General features: G+C 58.0%; 1 protein-coding gene across 3 annotated transcripts; it reads left to right on the top strand.

Moving 5' to 3' along the window:
* Positions 1 to 2,989: 2,989 nt before the first annotated feature.
* UBE2I (ubiquitin conjugating enzyme E2 I) lies at positions 2,990 to 18,349 on the top strand. Of its 3 annotated transcripts, none has more exons than XM_067707144.1 (7): positions 2,990 to 3,107; positions 8,959 to 9,034; positions 9,206 to 9,289; positions 10,230 to 10,302; positions 14,926 to 15,035; positions 15,160 to 15,239; positions 17,724 to 18,349. In XM_067707144.1, exons 2-7 carry the CDS (start codon positions 8,969 to 8,971, stop codon positions 17,785 to 17,787), a joined length of 477 nt encoding a protein of 158 aa, XP_067563245.1. In that variant the 5' UTR covers positions 2,990 to 3,107; positions 8,959 to 8,968; the 3' UTR covers positions 17,788 to 18,349. The 3 variants fall into 3 exon arrangements, with proteins under 3 accessions (XP_067563245.1, XP_067563243.1, XP_067563244.1); XM_067707142.1 differs by lacking the exon at positions 2,990 to 3,107 and adding an exon at positions 3,372 to 3,521; XM_067707143.1 differs by lacking the exon at positions 2,990 to 3,107 and adding an exon at positions 3,812 to 3,875.
* The last annotated feature ends 1,353 nt before the right edge of the window (positions 18,350 to 19,702 follow it).

Raw genomic sequence — 19,702 nt, 5'->3', positions numbered from 1 at the left:
TTTTCCCCTGTTTTCTTCTATGAGTTTTATAGTTTTAGCTCTTATGTTTAGGTCTTTGAGTTGGTTTTGTATGTGGTGTGAGGTAGGGATCCAACTTCATTCTTTTGCATGTGGACTTTCTTCCTTTTTAATCCAGCCCCTGGAGCAGCAGCCCCTGCACACAAACCTCCCAGATGCCCATGGCCTGACCCTCAGCAGGCACCCGGGGGAGCTGGGGGTGCTGCCCCTACTCTAGGCAGCTCCCAGTCACACTTACCCGCTCCCCACATGGTGGGCACATGACCTGGCTCAGTCAGCCAGAATCCTTCCCCAGGGCTTTATATTTACTGACATTGCACAAAGCTCCCCCCCTGCAAGCCTCAGTTTTTCCGTTGTACCCAGGGAGCTGGACCCAATCAAATCCCCCCTCTCTCACGAGAACTGTTGCACTTTGGACACAGCAAACTCCCCAGCACAGTGGAAATGTCACTTGTGGTCTGGTCTCAACTGCCTATCCCACCCCACGCCTTCCCCTCCTCCCCTCCCCCTTGCTTGCTCTGCCCCATACACACTGGCCTTTCCCTACTCAGCCCACCTCCCTCTCCTTCTGCCGGGAAGGCTCTTCCCCCAGCCCTCCCCATAGGCCTGTTTGGAGGTCACCTCCTCGGAAACCTCCCTGTCTAAACCAGGTGCTTTAGTCAGTGCTTGCTGTGTAACAAGTCACCACAAACTCAGTGGCTTTAAAGAAGGCACCTCTTTTTTTAAAATCTTGGTTTCTGTGCATCAGAAGCCCTGGCTTAGTGGGGTCCCCTGCTCAGGGTCTCGGAAGACTGGGGTCACCTTCTCCAGTCCTCTTGGGGCTCAGGGTCTCCCGCAGACTCCACGATTGTTGGCAGCTGTCAGCTTCTTGCTATTGAAGGCTTGGGATCCCTGCTTTCTTGCTGGCTGTCAGTGGGGGGGCCATTCTCAGTTCCTGGATGTCACCCCCTGTTCCATGCCATGTGGCCCTCCCTACAACATGGCAGTGTGCTTCTTCATGGACTGTCAGTTCTGGATACACGTTTGTGAATGACTGATGAGGGGGATCACCGAGAGGCCACCATGGAGAACCTGTGTGCAGGGGTGCAGGCTGCTCACATAAGGCTTCTGAAGGTTGAGGATTCCAGAGCCTGCCCACTCCCTGCCCTCCTCCAACCCACCCTCCAGCTAAACGTCCCTCCTCTCTCCAACGATCCCAGCACCCTTTCTCCCCGCCAGCATGAGGACCCCACACCACCTTCCACTGGGATAGGAGTTCTCTTTGCTGGTTGGAACTCAGCCACCTGGGCTGAGGGCCACACCTCCGCCACCTCCGGGTGTCCCCTCACCAGGACTTTGTCTTGCATCTCCTGCTCCACAGCCTTCTATGGCTCCCCATGGCCCACAGAATCAGGCCCAGGCCCTCCACAACCACATGCCACATCCAGTCTGCCTCCTCACACTATACCCACCATTACCCCTCCAGCCCACCTGCCCCCACCTCACTGTGAGCCCTACCCTCTCTTTGCCCCCTTGACTGTGCAGAGCCCATGTGGGCCCCTAGTTCTCCTCTCCTTCCTCCAGCAATGGCCACCACCTTTCACTGGCCACTGCTACTTGCTGGGTGCCTTCCTCATGCAGCCCTGTGCAAACCTCCTGGTATTCTCACAAGAAAGATGGCACTGGCACCTGAGACCTATGCTCCTGGGGTTTCTTAAAGTGTAGCTCTGCAGCCAGGTGCTGTGCAGCAGGCCCACCTGGGGCATTTGTTAAAATGCACACTTGCAGGACCACTCAGAGCCAGCGAACCAGGGCTGGGGACCCAGAGAACAGATGTCTCAGACAATCCCTGATCCTGGCATTTGCCTCAGTGGAGGGACAAAGGGAGGCAGCGCCTCAGGCCAGGCCCACGCTGGGTCACTGTGGGGACCCAGGAGTGGGCAGTCCCTTTGGACTTCAGAGCCTAGGAGAGACTTGGAATGCTCACATGCGGCTCAAGGGGGCTGGGCCCTCTGGCCTTTGTTACCTGGGACCCCAATCACTATAACCAGGCCCTCTCGCTGGGCCACTGCTGACCAGGAGGTACCCTAGACAGACCCCCTCTCCAGCCCAAGAGAGCCACCAGACCCAGCAGACTACCCCCGACACACACCGCTGCCCACCCCCCATCTCAGGGCTTGTGGCCTTCCTCACTGTACTCCTCCAGAATAACAGAACTGCTGGGAGCACACGCAATTCATCCACTGAACACCCGCTGAGAGCTTTGGGCCAAATGTGGGCCTTGGGACACCAGACCTAGGGTCCCTGCCCTGGAGACCAACAGTCTCAGCACAGTGCCAACTAGGGGACTGGGGTGGGGAGGGGGAATGCAAGGAAATGGAGGGAGGAAGGAGGAAGGAGACAGAGGGAGACTGTGAAAGGGAAAGAAGCAGTGAATGAGAGCAAGCCCTCTCTGCTGTCCAGGGCCGCCAGGAGCCCTGCACCGGCCGCGCGGCCCGGGTCGGGGCCCGGGACACCTCTCGCCACCTGATCCCAAAGCGCCCAAGGGCGAGGCGGCCTGACCTTGGAAAGCACCCTCTCCCACCGCGAGCGGGGGAGCGGGGTTCAGGGGCCGCCCGACGGGGAGGCGCCCAGCGTGGTCGGGAAGGACCCGCGTTTGCACACAGGTTCAGGGTGGACCGGAGACCGGGACGTCAGAGACTTGGCCGTGATTCGGCCAGCCTCCTTTCCCCTCCCCCACCTGCTCCCAGCCCCGACGCCCCTCCCCCCAGTGCCAGCCCTCGGGTTAGGGAGCGTCCGCACTTCTCCTTCCGTCGGTCGGGCCAGCACTCGGCCTTTTGTACGGGGTCTGCTCATTGGGCAGATTCGACAAACGCCCCGCCCAGAGCCCCGAACTGGCCAATTGCAAGGGGCTTCACAGTGTGCCGTACTCGAGGGATCGTCACCTTGCTGCGACGCTTTGGGGATCCCTAGGCCTCAGTAGTCTTTGCTCCCCTGCCCCGGATCCTAGCCTCAAGGAGACCTCTGGGAGCCGTGCCCGGGGAGGTGCCCGCGGGGCATCCGGGGAGCCCTTGGAGATCTCGGCCTCCCCGTTACCCCGCCGCTCGCCGGTGTGTCCTCGGGTGGACGCGTGCCCCGCGAAGGGGAGTTTGCAGACGCTCCCTCACATCGGGGACGCGGCTCCTTTAAGAGAGCAGGTGTCCAGGGCGCCGCCTGACTGGAAAGCCGCCCCCGGGCCGGGCTCCCGGGCCGGGCCCGGGGCGCGGGCGCGCGGCGGCGGAACGCGGGCGGTGGGCGGCGAACGGCCTAGCGGGCGGGGCGGGGCGGGCGGCGGCGGCGGCGGCGGGTTGCGGGGCAGGCGCGCGGTGGGCAGGCCTCGCAGGCCCCGCCCCGCCCCGCCCGCTCCGGGGTCCTCGAGCGCTCGGGCTGCGCGCGGAGCGGGCTCGGGAGGGAAGTCCCGAGACAAAGGGAGCGCCGCCGCCGCCGCCTCGTCCGCCTCGCTCGCCGGGCCGCGGCCGCCCGAGGTGAGCGCGCGGGGCGGACGGGCCGGGGGCCAGGCCTCGGCGGGCCGCAGCCTCCGGCGCTGTCGGGCCCGGCCGGGCGGGCGCCCTACACCCGCGGCCCGGCCCGCTCCCGGGAACCGGCCCGCCCCGGGCTGCTGACGCCGTGGCGGGGGCCGACCCGCTGGGCTCACCGGCCCGCGGCCCGAGCCCCGGCCCGTCGCAGCCCGGGGGGGCGGGGGACGTTCGCTCGGGCGCGCGCTCGGGCGGTTCGCGGCGCGCGGGTCGCGTCCGGGGCCGCAGACGGCGCCCGCCGCTCGGGCCGCGGTGACAGGAGCGCCGAGCCCTCCGCCAAGGCGGAGCGTTTCCGGGGTCAAGGTGTGCGCGCGAACCTGTGGCGCGTTCTAGCCCGGGAGAGGACGCACCGCACAAAGAGTGCAAAGCCGCGCGCTGCAGAAGCGCGGGCGCGTTTGGGGGGGTGGCGTGTGATGCCTAGAAATGAAAACAAGTCCGAGCTCTTGCGCCTCCGGAGCTCCGCTCCCAGTTGGTGGGACACTGAGTGTTAGCGCTCCCCTTAACGGGGAGATTTCCTCCCAAGACTGCTTTGTACCAATTGCATGGAGGCTGGAACTGGTAGTTAGGCGAGTAGGAGGAAGGCGAGGCGATGATTAGCTGGGATCATGGTAACAACGACAACACCTGCTCCTAAATCACGGAATTAACTGGTCTGGTTTGTATGATTTGGAAATAAGCTTAGTTCTTCAGTTAGCAAAGTTACTGTTCTGTGTTTGCGGAACTGGCTTTTGTTGGTCTCCTTTTAAAGCCTGTAGTCGTAAATGTTTCTTGTTCTTAAGGAAACCGTGCGTTTGGATAGAAAACCTACCCAACAGAAAAGAGAGATGGATCCCAAGTTTGTCCTGACTTGTTTATGGCCTTTCGGGTGGTTTAGGCGTGAATTTTGTATCTTGTTGCACCTTTGTCTGGTGAATCTTGCTGGGGGTTTGGGGCCTTGCTTCAGAAACGGCTTGGGGTCCTGGGAAGTAATGTCAGGAAAGAACAGGGAACTGCACCTGGTCTGGAGTGTCTCCTGAGTGCAGGGTGCCTACATCAGGTGAAGCCAGTGCCTTCCCCTGGGGAGTTTACTTTGGGTGAAAAAAACCCATCCGGGGCTGCTGATCCTTTATCAGTTTCATCCCCGGCCAACCTGTGGGGTCACAGTGCTATTGTCCATTTTACAGGTGAGAAGGTTGAGGGTGGTAGAATCCACTCGCCCACATATGCAGCCAGTAAGTGGCTCTGAAGTCTCCTGTCAACTAGAAGAGCGGGTTCAAGTACAGCCTGATCTGGAAGAAGGTGACGGCAGATTTCCAGGGTCTCCCTGGAGAACCCGGGTCCTCCCCTGCAGGCTGTGTTTAGCAGTTCATAGATATCTTATTTTCATATCTTATGATTTTGCTGTTTTAAAGTGTCTAGTAACACTTAACTGCTCCTTAAGTGCCTCTCTGTCATTTGGGGAAGGCAGATTCGATCCTAAGTGCGATTCTGAAGTAGTGGCTCCATGTTGTAATTAAAATGTACCAAATTGGCTGCTTTCTCCTGGGGAGCAGGAGGCCAGGTCTCTGCTTGGGACAGTGCAGGTGTGCACCTGTGGCTGTTTGCCCTGGTGGTGGAAGCGGTCTTTTTGGTTCCCACTCTGGTCCATTGGCACCCCTAAGGAAGGGGCTGCAGGAACTCCTGTGGGGACCCCCCCCCGTTACCTTTTGCACCTGAGACAACCACAGCTGGTGCTTGGACAGGGCCTGCAGAGGCAGCTTTGTCCGTTGTCAGCAGAAGAGGTGGCCTGTGGCAGGGTCCTGGCATGCGGTCAGTATACAGGCGGTGCTCAGGATTGCCCTGCTGGCCTCTCCTGCGTCCTGGCCCAGCCCTGCCCCTCCAGAGCCGCCCGAGTACTGGCTTGCCCATTCCGGAATCCACGGATCCTCGGTGTCCAGAGTGCTGCCCTGGGGCTCCAGAAACCAGTCTTGATGCCTGGCCGAGCGCAGACTCGGGAACCTCACGCCAGCTGCTTGTCTTCTGCTGCTGAACTTCTGCGTTCATTAGTTCAGAGGTGGCCGCCAGCCTATGCTGCGTGCTCTGCCCTGGCTGGTGAGGGGCTTGCTGTGGACATCCTCCACATCCCTCAAGCCCCGTGGGGAGGGGTCGTTCCCACCAGCCCTGGGGATGAGGTGGGGTTGAGCCCTATTTAGAAGAGCCATTTGAAGGGTTTGAAAAAGTCTCAGGAATGAAGGTTTTACAGTTTTACAGACTTTGGGGTTACTGCTCTAGCCTCCGACAAGAGAGTCTTAAAGACAAAAGCGGCTGGCGCTCTCCTGTGCCCTGATCCGCTGCATCTCCCCGCCTCCCTCAAGCAATCCCAGGCCCTCAGGACCAGTGCCCACCCTTCCGGCTCTTTCTTATGTTCCTGCACTGAGCCCATTGCTGCAGGCTGTGTCCAGGCAGCCACCTGACCACCATTAGGACCCAGGTGCCGCCCGTCTCGTAGTCGTCCTGCTTTGTGTCTCCTGGCACCTAGCACTTCTCCCCATGTCAGCCGTCCGGGCAGCGACACTCATACCATTCCTCAATTTATGTTGCATGAATGAATGAAAATAGCAGATAGAGGTGTGCCATCCAGGGAAGGAGATCGTAGACGTGTTACTGACGGTCGGGTCCACGGATGGGGAGGAAGCGGGCAGACCAGAGCTCTGGGGTTGGGGGTGGCAAAGAGAAATTGTGTTTTGGGTGCAGGCCTGGTGTTACTTGTCTTGGACTTAATCTTGAGGTTGGGCAAGTTTATAGCCTTTTAGAAGGTGTGCTTGGGTCAGAGTGCTGCCAGGGCAACAGCTCCTGTCACCATGCCTGCTGAGTGGGGGCTTTGATTTTTTTATATATATAAATTTATTTATTTTTGTCTGTGTTGGGTCTTCGTTGCTGCACGCGGGCTTTCTCTAGTTGTGGCGAGCTGGGGCTACTCTTCGTTGCCGTGTGTGGGCTTTTCATTGTGGTGGCTTCTCTTGTGGAGCACGGGCTCTAGAGTGCAGGCTCAGTAGTTGTGGTGCAGGGGCTTAGTTGCTCCACAGCACGTGCTCGACCAGGGCTCGAACCCATGTCCCCTGCATTGGCAGGCGGATTCTTAACCACTGTGTCACCAGGGAAACCCGGGCTTTGATTTTTGACCCTCGCTTTTTTTCATGATGACATGAGTATATGTGTTTCTTGATGACACACCACATCCCGTTGCTCTGGTGTTTTGCAGTAACTCACCCCACTTCCTGAGACCTGGGCTCGTGGGTGATGCTGGAGGCTGCGGTGGCCATCCCAAACCCGCCCTCCCCCCCAGCTATGCTTACTTCTTGGGGAGTCGTCCAAGAGCCAGATCCCCGCAGAGTTCCTGGCTCCATGGGGCCACTGGGCCTGGGGACGTGCCCTTGTAACCAGCACCCAGTGAGGTAGCCGCCCAGGGCCCCACTGATCGGCTGGTCTGCTGTTGCATTGTTGACCTGACTCCACCTCTCCTGCAGGAACGTGGGCGTGTTTGTGTTGTCTGAGGCCTGGGGGCAGAGTGTCCCAGCAGATGCTGCAACAAGGTTTTGATTTGGATTGCTGGAGCACTTGGGGGTCAGCCTTAGCCAAGGGAGGGGGCTGCAGGAGTGAGTATGAGGCAGGGGCTGCAGAGAGGAGCAGCCCTCCTGCCGGAAGTGGGAAGACCCCCTGGGTTTGAGTTGAGGCTTCTCCCTCAGTGGGCAGGTTACTTCTGATCTTCCCTTCTCAGGTCTAAAACGGGCTTGGTGGTCCCCAACTCTGGGTCAGGGCCGGCACAGCTGGGAAGCACGGCTGGTTTCCAGTTCTGTCTTTGGCAGAAGTTTGTTCTTCTGTGCCTGGTTGAGAGCTGTGTTGTGGTTGCGGAGGGTGCCCCGTGTTGTCCTAGGGAACTCGAGGTGCTGGACCTCTTCCCTGCCAGAGGTGCAGAGGGGGCCTGTCCCCGGGCCCTCCAGTGCAAGCCTGCAGGGTGGGGACAAGCCACCGGCCATGCACGTGTAGGATACACTCTCTTCGGTCTTGTTAAAGTCTTGCTTAATGGAAATACTTGATTCAGGGTATCTTTAATGTTCCCATGGACTCTGAAGACCAGCAAACACACTTGGGATCAAATTCTTCAGCAAGTTTTTGGGTCTTAGTTGCGGCGTGTGGGCTTAGTTGCCCCGCGGCATGTGGGACCTTAGTTCCCCCATCAGGGATCGAACCCGCATCCTGTGCATTGGAAGGCAGATTCTTAACCACTGGATCATCAGGGAAGTCCCTAAGGGTCGCGTTCTTGTGGGCAGAAGGAGGCCGAGGGCAGCAGGGGTTACGATAGAGTGCCACATGCCTGGTCTGGTCTGGTCTGCGTGCTGCATTAGCAGCACCTGGGCAGCTCCGGGCAATGAATCTGAGTGGCTGATGCCGCCAAGCCCTGAGGGTCTGTGGTCCAGAGGTGCAGGGGAGCCGATATTCAGGAGAGACCAGGAGTTTGCGTAGCTTGGCTGCAGGGCCTGCTCCCCCTTTTGTTGACTTTCCCAAAGTCACTGGGAGACAGGTCTTGGCCCACTCACAACAGGTGGAGTGGCAGCGGGTCCTAGGGTGGGGCTGTAGGATGAGAAAGTGGCAGGGGCCAGGGAAGGCCCGAGCCCCCAGGCCTGGTGACAGGTGGGTCTGTTGGATGCTGGTGGGAGGGGGGGTGCTGCCTCTGGACTTGTGCAGCCCCCACCCCTTGCATGGTTAAACTGCTCTCTGCCCAGGGCTGCCTTCCTCTTGGTTGCCTTCCAGGACCAGGGCTCTCCTCCTGGCCGGGCATGAGTCTAGATTCTGAGCCCCTGATTCTGGGCCGGAGGCCTGCCAGCACCCCCACGTCCCTGCACCGGGAAAGGGGAGTGCTCAGAGACTGCCCCTCCCAGGTCTCGGGCCTGCGCTCTGGACATCCCCATCTTGTCCCTGCCTTTGCTACGGAGTCTGGTGGAATTGGGGTCCCTGTCACTCCAGCAGGTGCACAGGAGAAAGAGGGCAGGGCTAGTGGGCAGGTGGCTGCTGCGAGTGCACGGCGCCCCTCCCCATGCAGCACCTGGCAGCTATGTGACCTGGGCCTGGGGCTTTGCTTCTCTGGAGCTCTGTGTCACCAGGAAATGCAGGTCACAGCGTATGCCATGGGGGCCTGGGGATGGGAGACCCGCTCCCTGTTCCCTGGTGAGCTGCCTGCACCAGGAGGCTGGGAGGCTGGGGTGGGGGGAGCCGTGACAGCTTGTCCAGAGCGGCGTGTGGGGCCGGGCGGGAACCTTGGTTTCCCTGCTTCTTGGAAGCGAGTCTGTTGGGCTGGGCTGGGCACGGGGTGAGGGGGCAGAGGGCCCACAGCTGCCGGTGCTCATCGCACACTGCCCATCTCTTCTAGGGACGCAAACATGTCGGGGATCGCTCTCAGCAGACTTGCCCAGGAGAGGAAAGCTTGGAGAAAAGACCACCCATTTGTAAGGAAAGCTTTACTTCTGCGTGTGGCAGGGTGATGGTTTCCCCTTGACAAGAACGTCAGGTCCCTGCGGGTCAGCCATTTGGCCTCTGGGCTGATGCTGGCGGGTTTATCCCGGGAGCAGGGAACTGGCTGCCACGGCGCTGATGTGCCCTGTGTTGTTTTCTCTCAGGGTTTTGTGGCCGTCCCAACAAAAAATCCCGACGGCACGATGAACCTCATGAACTGGGAGTGCGCCATTCCCGGGAAGAAGGGGGTAAGAGGGGCTGCCCCCCTTCAGAAGGACTCAGGTTCAAGTGTGTGTGATGATTGTGATGGTCACGCGGGCCGTGGTCCCATCCCCTGGCCAGGGGGACAAGGTTAGGGTGACATGTGGCCCTCCGGGCAGTCTTAATTCAGAAAGAAGCTGGGCTCTAGCAGATGGGGAGGGGTGGCGTCATGCAGCCCCCCTGCCACGTCCCAGGAGCAGGAGGAGCCCTGGAGGGGGTGGAGGGGGGCTGAGGTTGAAGCAGCCCGGACATGGTGGTGCTCTGGGGCACGGGGGGTGTGGGTCTTGAGCCTGGGACACCTGCAGATCCTTAGACACAGAGGCCCGGCATCAGCCACCTAAGACAGCCATGTGGGGCCCCACATGTCCTGCACTCATGGGCCACGGTGCTGCCTCCTCCGCTCACCTGAGTGTGCCTGGGTCCGTTAGGACTGGCACGTTGGAAGCATTTGGGAGGGAGGGTCTCTTCTTGGGTGAACTGGAAGGAAGGAGGAGACTCCTGAGGTGTCTGGGTGATGACAGAGCTTCATCGTCTCCATTTTCTCCTACCCATGGTTGGTTGTAAGCATACAGCAGTAGGCCTGGGGGTGGCGGGTGGGGAGGGGTGTTGGGCCGTGGAACTGGGAGGTTGCCCAGGGACCCATGGGACCTGAGGGAGGAGCCTCACAGAGCCGCCAAGTCTTCACTGTACCCACTCAGTGTCGGCGGGAGCCCCCAGGGCCTCCTGTCTCTCCAGGGAAGGCCCTTTCCAACTCGGGGGTCATGGAGGCCCCAACAGTCCTGCTAGTGGGCTGTGAGCCATTAGGAGCTGCCTCTGGGGGGCCCTCACCATCCTGGGGTGCAGCTGGAGCAAGCTCCTTGCCCTTCCTGGGCCCAGCCCGCCGCAGAGACCCGCAGCACACCTGATCACAGTTTTATTTCCCAACAGACTCCGTGGGAAGGAGGCTTGTTTAAACTACGGATGCTGTTCAAAGACGATTATCCATCCTCACCTCCGAAATGTAAGTAGAACGCAGTCCTCAGAAGTCGGTCGGCTTCTGCCTGTTCCTTCAGAGAGCTTGGGCCTGTGGAGCTTCAATTATGTCCTGCTCTGCTCCTGGGGTGGCTCCAGGGACTCTGATCCCTGGGGCTGGCTGTGGATTTGAGTCTGTACCCCCAGTGGCTAGAGGTGCACATAATAGGCCCAGTCTCAGACCCAGAATCCCAGCTCTCATCACTGAGAGGTGGGCCCTTAGTGCTACCAAGTTCCAGCCCTGGATGGGGTAGACATGCAGAAGGACAGCGGTCCAGAGCCTCACCCCACAGAGGGTTTTGTTGCCTGTTAGAATTTGATACTTATGTGGTGCAGCGTGTGCACCCTGGGTGGATAGCGTGCTGAAGTCTCCAGAGAAAGCGGCAGGAAGAAAGAGCCAGGGCTGCATCTGAGATAGTGCAGTGGCCAGACCATCAGAACACATTTCAGCAAAACTCAGAAGGGACCCCAGGTCCCTCCCCTTTTGTAGCTGGAAATGAGCAAATGCTATCTGTGTCTGGTTAATTGGGTGTTTTAACGCATGCCCCAGCATGTGAAGAGTGCCCCCAGCACCAAGACTGTCAGCGTTCACTCTGGTGATCAGTAATTCAAGATGTCTGTTATAAAGACACAACCAGAAGAATTTCTAAAACTAACAGTTAACCACTGGGATGGAGACTTATTTCATTTGGGGTGGTTCTTTGCTGTTTGAATTTTTTTGCCACGTGCAGGTATTACCTTAAAGAATGTCTTTAATCAGGGACTTCCCTGGTGGCGCAGTGGTGAAGAACCACCTGCCAATGCAGGGGACATGGGTTTGATCCCTGGTCTGGGAAGATTCCACATGCTGTGGAGCATCTAAGCCCATGTGCCACAACTACTGAGCCTACACTCTGGAGCCCACGTGCCTGGAGCCCATGCTCCGCAACAAGAGAAGCCACCGCAATGAGAAGCCCGCACACTGCAATGAAAGAGTAGCCCCCTCTCGCCGCAACTAGAGAAAACCCATGCCAGCAACAAAGACCCAATGCTGCCCCCAAAAAATTTAAAAAGAATATCTTTAATCAAGAAATGAGACATTGTAGCTACGTTCATCACTTCTATTCTACATTGTATTGGAATTCCAAGAAGATAGAGCCCGACAAGAAAAAGAAATCCCAGCAGAAGAACTGGAAGACAAGACTGCAGACAATCTTTCCCTGAGTCTAAGATTGCTGAATAAAAGACTAATTCACAAAATTTTTTATTTAATTTAAAAGGGGGGGGGGCTTCCCTGGTGGCGCAGTGGTTGAGAGTCCACCTGCGGTTGCAGGGGACACGGGTTCGTGCCCCGGTCCGGGAAGATCCCACATGCCACGGAGCGGCTGGGCCCGTGAGCCATGGCCGCTGAGCCTGCGTGTCCAGAGCCTGTGCTCTGCAACGGGAGAGGCCACAGCAGTGAGAGGCCCACGTATAGAAAAGAAAAAAAATAAATAAAGGGGGGGACTTCCCTGGTGGTCCAGTGGTAAAGAATCCGCATTCCAATGCAGGGGACATGGGTTTGATCTCTGGTCAGGGAACTAAGATCCCACATGCCGTGGGGCAGCTAAGCCCGCGCACCACAACTACTGAGCCTGCGTGCCGCAAACTACAGAACCTACGCCCTCTGGAGCCCGCGTGCCACAGCTAGAGAGAGAAAACCTGCACACCACAACTAGAGAGAAGCCTGCACGCTGCAACGGAGTATCTTGCATGCCCAACAAAGATCCCACGTACTGCAACTAAGACCCAGTGTAGCCAAAAAAATAATAAATATAAATTTAAAAGGGAATTCTCTGGTCCAGCTTTCACTGCCAAGGGCGTGGGTTCAATCCCTAGTCGGGGAACTAAGATCCCACAAGCCCCAAGGCGTGGCCAAAAAAAAAAAGATCTCTCCGCTGAAAATGATCAGATGTTTCTGCAAGGATCAGGGGCAGCCTTGATCCCTGGCAGGGCAGGCCGTGTGCACAGCTCGGAAGACTGAGTGCATGTGCCTGTTCTCTCCCAGCTCTTCTGCAGGTTCAGTGTGATCCCAGTCACAACACAAGCAGACTTTTTTGGAAACTGTCACGCAGACTCTAAAATGCAGGAAATGCAGGGTGCTGAGAACAGCCATGCCCTTGGAGATCTGTGGGGGGAGATTGTGAGGCCTAGGCTGAGGCCGCTTGGGTGAGGAGAGCACCCAGACCTGTAGGACGGCAAGATGGAAAGCGGGCTGAGATCTGCTGCAGGGACACTGAGACACAGGCCTGCAAGGCAGAGTCCAGAGAGGCCAGCCGTATACAAGCTTGGCTGATGACAGAGGCAACTCTGGGAGGCATGGGGGGCCCAGTGGAAGGAGAGCTCGCTCTCCTGCGGATCTTGGTGCCCGGTGGGAAGTACAGCTGTGGAGGAGACGGGAGGACCTCTCCATCACGTGGGCAGGCTGAGAGCACTTTAACCATAAGGAGAGAAAGGATGAGGTGGACTGCATTTAAATCAAGACCATCTCCTCATCAGGAGACACCAATGAGAGTGAGGAGAGAGATGGGATGTGTTTGTCAGTTCTCGTTCCAAATACATCAAGAGCGTTTGCACTTCAGTGAGAAAGGGCAAACTGCCATTAGCTCAGGCCCTTCCCAAAAGAGGCTCTCCACCCAGCCAGTGGGCACAGGGGAAGGTGCCTGACCTCATCACCAGACACTGCAAGTGACAACCCAGCAGGAACAGGCAGGCAGTGGGGAGCGAGGGGCCCAGCTCTAGAGAGCACTTCCCTCGGAAAGCTCTCGGTTTGTCTACTGAGGCTACACTTAACACCTGCCCTGGGACCGGCTGTTCACTGAGGAGAGACCCAGTGCAAGTGTGCACACCGAAAGGCCTGGGCGGCATGTGTCTGGAAAAAGCTGGGGGCAGTGCAGGTGTCTGTTCACAGTAGAATGGACAGATGAACAGTGGGACAGTCTGCAGCAGAGAGAAGGAAGAGTCTGTGAGTGTTCATGACATGAGTGAGTCTCCCAGATGCCAAGGAGCTGGACCAGGTTCCGTTTGTGGAGGTCAGCAGTCCATGTGATGGCAGTGTTAGGAGTCAGGAGGGTGACCTGGTGCAGAGGGAAGGCAGCCAGTCACCTGAGATGGGGGTGAGGGGCTGAGGGGTGCTGGGAGACAAATAACAAAGGGCCTGTGTCCTGCGTATATAAAGAGCATCTGCAAGTCAACAAGAAAAGCGTGTGAGAGGTTTAAAGAAGAGCTTCTCCAAAGAAGCAGCAAGTGTGTCGCAGGGAGTGAAAGGAAAATGCAAATCAGAACCATGAGAGGCAGCCACTGTCATCAGGGTGGCTGAATTCCATGGCTGACACCACCAGGGGCTGGCAAAGTCACAAAGCGTGGGAACATGCAGACCCTGCTGGCGGCATGTAAGTTGATACAGCTGCTGTGGAAATGAGCAGTATCTACTCAAGTTCAACATGGACACCTTAAAACCCCGCATTTTCACATTGTGTGCACTAGAATTCACGTTCAGGAATGTTTGCAGCTTCAGTCGTAGTAGCTCAGATGTGCACCTACGGTGGGGTGGGCAAGTCCATGGGCAGCTTCTCCCAGCGAGGCCTGTGTGGCAGCAAGGTGCAAACTGACCCCTGGGTGTAGAGCCGCGAGTCCTGGTCTGGGGGTGGGGCGGGTGTACAAGTTGGGATAATGAGGCAGGTGAGGGAGGGAGTTTTCTGGAAGCTGTTGGTATGAGTGGGTGTGTTCATTTTTGGTAATTCATCAAGTGTACTAGCTGAACTTTTCTGGGTATAATTAAATAATGTTTTAAAAATCAAGAGAAAGGGGGAAAGCGCCCAGATGAGAGAAAAACACACGTTAGGTGAGTTAACGGACCCTGGGTGGGGCTCATAATGGCAATTTTTTCCTACCTTTTTTTTTTTCCTTTATTATTTTTGTCCATGTCACAAGGCACGCAGGATCTTAGTTCCCCAACCAGGGATTGAACCTACGTCTCCTGCAGTGGAAGCGCAGAGTCCTAACCGCTGGACCATCAGGGAAGTCCCTGCTGCTCTCTGCTCTTTTATGTTTTCAAATTTCCTACATGTATTCTTTCTTATTTTTTTTTTTTAAAAAGAAAATTAACTTTTTTTGCTTTGTGTTATTTTATTTTTGAAGGAAGAATGTGGGGTCATAAAAGTCTCTGTTTTGAAGCAGGATGATCTGCTTTGAAAATGGCCACTTGTTTGGAAGGGCCTCTGAGTTTCTGCCCTTGGCCTTCCCGCAGGACCCTCCTCACCTGCTGCAGTGGCCCCTTCCCATTTTCCTGAGTCGGGCCGCAGCCCGGCTGGGAGGACATGGGGGCAGCCATCTGGGGCTCTGTGCTCTGAATGCCAGTACCCCGGGTGGCGTCCTGGGAGCACGTGGCTTCCCCTCTGAGTCTGTCAGGAAGGTGGCTGCTTACTCCTCCCACCTCAGGGCCAGTTTCGTTTTTCTAAGTAGTTCTTGGCCAGGTGCCTGGTGACCAGCCGGTGCCCCAGTGTAGGGGGAGAGGCCCCGTCGGGGCAGGACATTACTTGGTAGGAAGATACCTGCCACCAGAAACATGTTTCTTTCATTCCCTTTGCTCCAGGCAAGTTTGAACCGCCGTTATTTCATCCGAACGTGTACCCCTCAGGCACAGTGTGCCTGTCCATCCTGGAGGAGGACAAGGACTGGAGGCCGGCCATCACGATTAAGCAGGTATGGAGTGCGAGCTCCCTCCACCCTTCAGGGCCCGAGGGCCAGTGGTCCTCCATCCCGGGAAAGTTTGCCTTTCAGCCCGCTGGCCTCTCATCTTGCTCTGTTTGTTTTGTCTCTTACACAGATCTTATTAGGAATACAGGAACTTCTAAATGAACCAAATATCCAAGACCCAGCTCAAGCAGAGGCCTACACGATCTACTGGTTAGTAGCAATCCAGCCCCGTTTGCTGCAACTTCTTCTTGGCCTCCCTGAAGTCTGGTCTAGGCTGCCCCTGACAGCCTGGCTGGGAGGCAGCGGTAGGGGGGGTGAGACACGGCAGCCGGGCTGTCCTGCAGCCAAGGGAGCTGCGTGTGCAGAAACAGGTGACCCGCGGGGGGGTGGGTGTCAGGAAGCCAAGCTCAGGTGTTGGCCACTTTGTGTCTGAGCTGTGGCCGGGCCGACCCTGGGACTCTGGTCCAGCTCAGAGGGAACATCCCCCTGAGTGGGGCCCTGAGGGAGGGATGTCCAACAACCCAGCTCAACCAGGGACCCCAGATCTTCCACCTTGGCCCTCCTGCTGCTCTCCCCATCTCCAGCCCCTCTTCCTGGTCCCGCCTGGGTGTGGTGCCTCCAATGGGGGTGGTCAGTGGGGGCGTGGTGATCAGGTTGCTCTTGGCCACCCAGCTGCTGTGATCCCTACCCCCCCACCCCCCAGTGCCAGGCGTCCACTCCATGCCTGGCCCTTCCCCGCATGGCACGTGGGTCCTGCGTCCACTCTCCATGATGAGGGAGGAGGCCTGGTATGACGTAATTGGGGTGAGCAGTGGTTAAACGTGGCGTGTGAGCCTGTGGTCCTCCCCAGGCTGGTCTGGACGGGGCCTTAAGCTAGTCTGGGGCTCTGACGCCCATTGCTCCATCTGCCCATGTTCAGAAACCCAGGCCCACACCTGAGGGGAATTGGGGAACGGAGAGTAGCATTTTCTGAGAACAGTGCCCAGGTGCCCCAGTGGCCTGGGACCCAAGGGGCTGGCCCTCGGGAGAGGCCAGGCAGGAGCCTGTTCCTTCCTGGAGGGCATCTGGAGTGGGAGGTGGAGGGTAAAGCAGAGGCTGAGACTGTCCTGGGGCTGCTCTGAGCAGCCGGCACCCCAGCTGTTGCGAGTCCATCTGAGAGAAGCACCACGTTGCAGGAGAGGTATTTCTCTTCCCAAGATGGCTCAGGTCTCTGGGCCCAGCCCAGTGTTGTCTAAGGGCAGAAGAACCCCCCGGCAGGGCCAAGGTCCCAGAGCCCCCCGGCCCACCCCCTCCGGACTTCAATCTGGCCTTTTCCCTGGGGCTTCCCGCCAGGGGGCATTGCTCAGTGGCTCGAGTGGAGCGTCAGCGACTCCTGCCCTGACCTTAAGCTGGGCGCTGTGTGCTTTCACTGCCGCGCCCCGTTGGCCCTGCACCCTTTGTAAATAAGGCCACTGGGGTACTCGTTTGAGCTGAGTCCTTGCGACAGAGGCGTGTGGCCCTCAAGCCTGAGATGTCTCCTTGCTGCTCATAGAGCAGAGCCGGGGTTTCCTGGGTTCTCTGTGTTGGTGGCAGCGGCATGTGGCCAAGGTACCATGGGACACTGCTCTGCACCGTCAGGCACCGAGGCTCTTCTGGTTTTGTGGTCGGTGCTGGCCCAGGCTGGTGGGGTCTGCCTGTATTCCCACCTTGCTCCCAAAAGGTCACAGGGCACATCCTACACTGGCAGGTGCCTGCAGCCCCGTCCCGGCCTTCACTTGGTCAGTGGCGGAGCTGGACTTGGCTGTTCCGCCCACTCCTTCCAAAGCTCCCCGGCCACTGCCTCCGCCCTGGGGCTGTGGTGGCCTGGGCTTGACACAACACTGGGAGCCAGGGTCGAAGGTTAGGGGCCGGGGGTGGGTGTGCTCAGACCACTGTAGGCGCTGGTCCCGTGACCTCACTCTCCAGCTCTCAGGGCCACACCAGCCTCCTTGGCGCTGGGCCAGCACAGGGCCGCACCAGCGGCTCTGCCTCTCCTGCTGCTGGCACTGCAGCCGTTCCCCAGGGAGGCCACAGGCAGGGTCCTGGGCACTGGAGCCGTCGGCGCCATGGTGCAGCTGAGGAGCTTCTGCCACCCCGTGCCTGGGCTGTGGTTACAGCTGGGCCTCAGGCCGTGGGCTGCGCTCTGAGGGGCCTCGCTGGTTGCACAGCACAGCTTGGAAAGACCCCTGACTTTCTTAGCGGGGGCTTTGCACACCTTCGTGAGGGTCACTGACCAGCCCCAGCACTGGGTGTCCAGGAACCCTGTCTGCAAATATCTCCTCTCGGGGCGATGCACATTGGCCCCTTTTATCAGCGGTGGTTCTCACCCTAGAGCCCCAGCTGGGGTCCTGCCTGGCTGCCGTAAGCTGCTCGCACCTTCTCCCATGGTACTGAGAGCTGAGGGCAAACCCCCCAGAGGTTTGTGTCTGGTTTTGAAGCAGATGGTACTGGGAGATCTGTTTCCTCCAGTGACGGGTATGATGGATGCTGCCTCAGAGGTGGGGAAAGAAGCTGCTGGTCGCTGGCTAGACCGGCAAACCCACAGGGCTCACCCTTCTCCCAGTTTGGCCCAGGACCGGTGCCCCCGAGACCTCCTCGCTCATGCGCTCCAGGCTTCCTGGGCGCCCTCGGGCAGCGGCCGCACATTCTAACATGTCTCTCTTTTGACCTCCTCAGCCAAAACAGAGTGGAATACGAGAAAAGGGTTCGAGCACAAGCCAAGAAGTTTGCTCCCTCATAAGCAGCGACCTGTGGCATCATAAAAAGGAAGGGATTGGTGTGGCAAGAACTTGTTTACAACATTTTTGCAAATCTAACGTTGCTCTCTACAATTACTGGTCACCTGGGGAGGGTTGGGCGGGCGCCATTTTCCATTTCCGCCACTGGTACAGTCTCGGCTCGCTGAATCGCCCAGTTTTTCATACAGGGTCTCTTCCTTCAGTCTTTTGTATTTTTGATTGTTATGTAAAACTTGCTTTTATTTTAATATTGATGTCAGTATTTCAACTGCTGTAAAATTATAAACTTTTATACTTCAATGAGTCCCAAGGAGCTAGTTCCTTTGCTCGCGGATGCAGGCATGCTTCACGCCGTCTAGAGCTGCACTTAGCCTTCAGCTGGCTGCACGAAACAGAAAATCAGACCTGCCCCGCCCCACCGCCTCCTCTCCCAGAGCCCGGCTTGTGTTGCTTACGAGCCTCAGATCCACAGTCAGCCAGCGTTGCGTTTCCGCATCACTTCCTTTGTGTTTATATGGCGTTTGTCTGTGTTGCTGTTTAGAGTAAATAAACTGTTTATATAAAGGTTTTTGTTGCATTATCATCATTAAAAGTGAGGAGGTGACCTCTGTGTGCCCAGCACCCCCCACTCGGCCCCATCCTCTGTAAATAGTGTTGTGTATTCTGTCCCCCCGATGCCAGTGCTCTGGGTTGCAGAGTGCTAGAGAGTTCTGGTCTGGTCAGGTTGGAACTGGCATCGAGACATTTGTAAAGCTCGCACCGCCTGGGCCATGAGGAGGACAAGATGCCTAACCCAGGCCAGGCGGGCCCGGGGAGGACTGCCGTTCAAGCAGCTCACCCCCTCAGTGCCATCGCAGGCGGCTGAGGGTGGCGGGGCCCTGACAATGGAGCCCAACCTGCGGGTGAGGCGTGTGGCCTCCTCTTGCCCAGCAGCGCCCTGGCCTCAGCAGCTGCCCCAGCCTCTACGTGTAGCACCTGCGCCATCCCTCCCCGCAACTCCCACCAACCCCCACTCCTGTGCTCGCGCATCAGCGTCCCCGTGTCCCCGCCAGACGCAGGTGGTCCTGGCACCAGGACACCCTGAAAGAGCAGCAACCGGCCACCGCCTGCCCCTCAGGCTCTTCCCTTTTCCTGAAGCATCTGATCCTGCTCTGCCTGGAGGCTGCTCTCCTCAAAGCACCGCGGATGAGGCCGCTGAAGCTGCAGAACTTCCTTGACATCCTCGACACTGTCAGAGTGGGCCTGGGTCCCGGCTCAGCAGGAGGTGCCGAAGATGGAGCCGGGAAGTGGCAGAGGGGGCCGGGCCCGTGTCCTGCACCCCGGCACTGCCAAGGCGGGTACTTGGCCTCCGGGTCCCAACGAAGCCTGGAGCCGGCCTGCCCTCCCACCCTGAAGACCCTTGCTGGGGGACCCCTGCACCTGTGGCTCTGGCCCACAGACCCAGGGGCAGGATGATCCCCATAGGAGCTCGAGGAGGACTGGTCACCCGGGCCCCTGGTCAGGAAGGGCCAAGGCGCGCCTTGAGAAACATGTGGCCTGGCAACAGGATCGTGGTGGAAGTTGGGGGCCCCTGAGCCCACAGCACCTGTGGCTCAAGGCCCCAGTGCCTTCCCAGCTCACTGAGCTGGATGTGTCGAGCTGCTGAGCTCCCAGTTTGATGTCCACAATGTGTTGGGCACAGAGGGCCTTCGGGGGATCCAACGGGTTGTGTATTTGTAGCCTCTCCCAGAATGTCTTATTTTGTAATGACCGAACTACTCTTAGTAATAGTTATACATGTATATGGTTAATATATATGGAAATTCAATATATTTTCTAGTTAAAGCATTCTAAAGTAATCAGTGTTTCTAGCAAATTGTCGTGACTTCGGCTAATGAAATGTCCTTTTGTGCCACAGTCCTTGGCTTAACAAAGATG

This window comes from Pseudorca crassidens, chromosome 15 (assembly GCF_039906515.1).
Source record: "Pseudorca crassidens isolate mPseCra1 chromosome 15, mPseCra1.hap1, whole genome shotgun sequence".
NCBI lineage: Eukaryota > Metazoa > Chordata > Mammalia > Artiodactyla > Delphinidae > Pseudorca > Pseudorca crassidens.
Note: the sequence above shows the minus strand (reverse complement) of the source record. Positions and strands in the feature narration are given on the sequence as shown.

Coding starts and splice junctions, on each gene's coding strand:
- UBE2I (XM_067707144.1), top strand. CDS start 8,969: ATGTCGGGGATCGCTCTCAGCAGACTTGCCCAGGAGAGGAAAGCTTGG. Junction 9,290..10,229: donor CCATTCCCGGGAAGAAGGGG/GTAAGAGGGGCT, acceptor ATTTCCCAACAG/ACTCCGTGGGAAGGAGGCTT. Junction 10,303..14,925: donor TCCATCCTCACCTCCGAAAT/GTAAGTAGAACG, acceptor CCTTTGCTCCAG/GCAAGTTTGAACCGCCGTTA.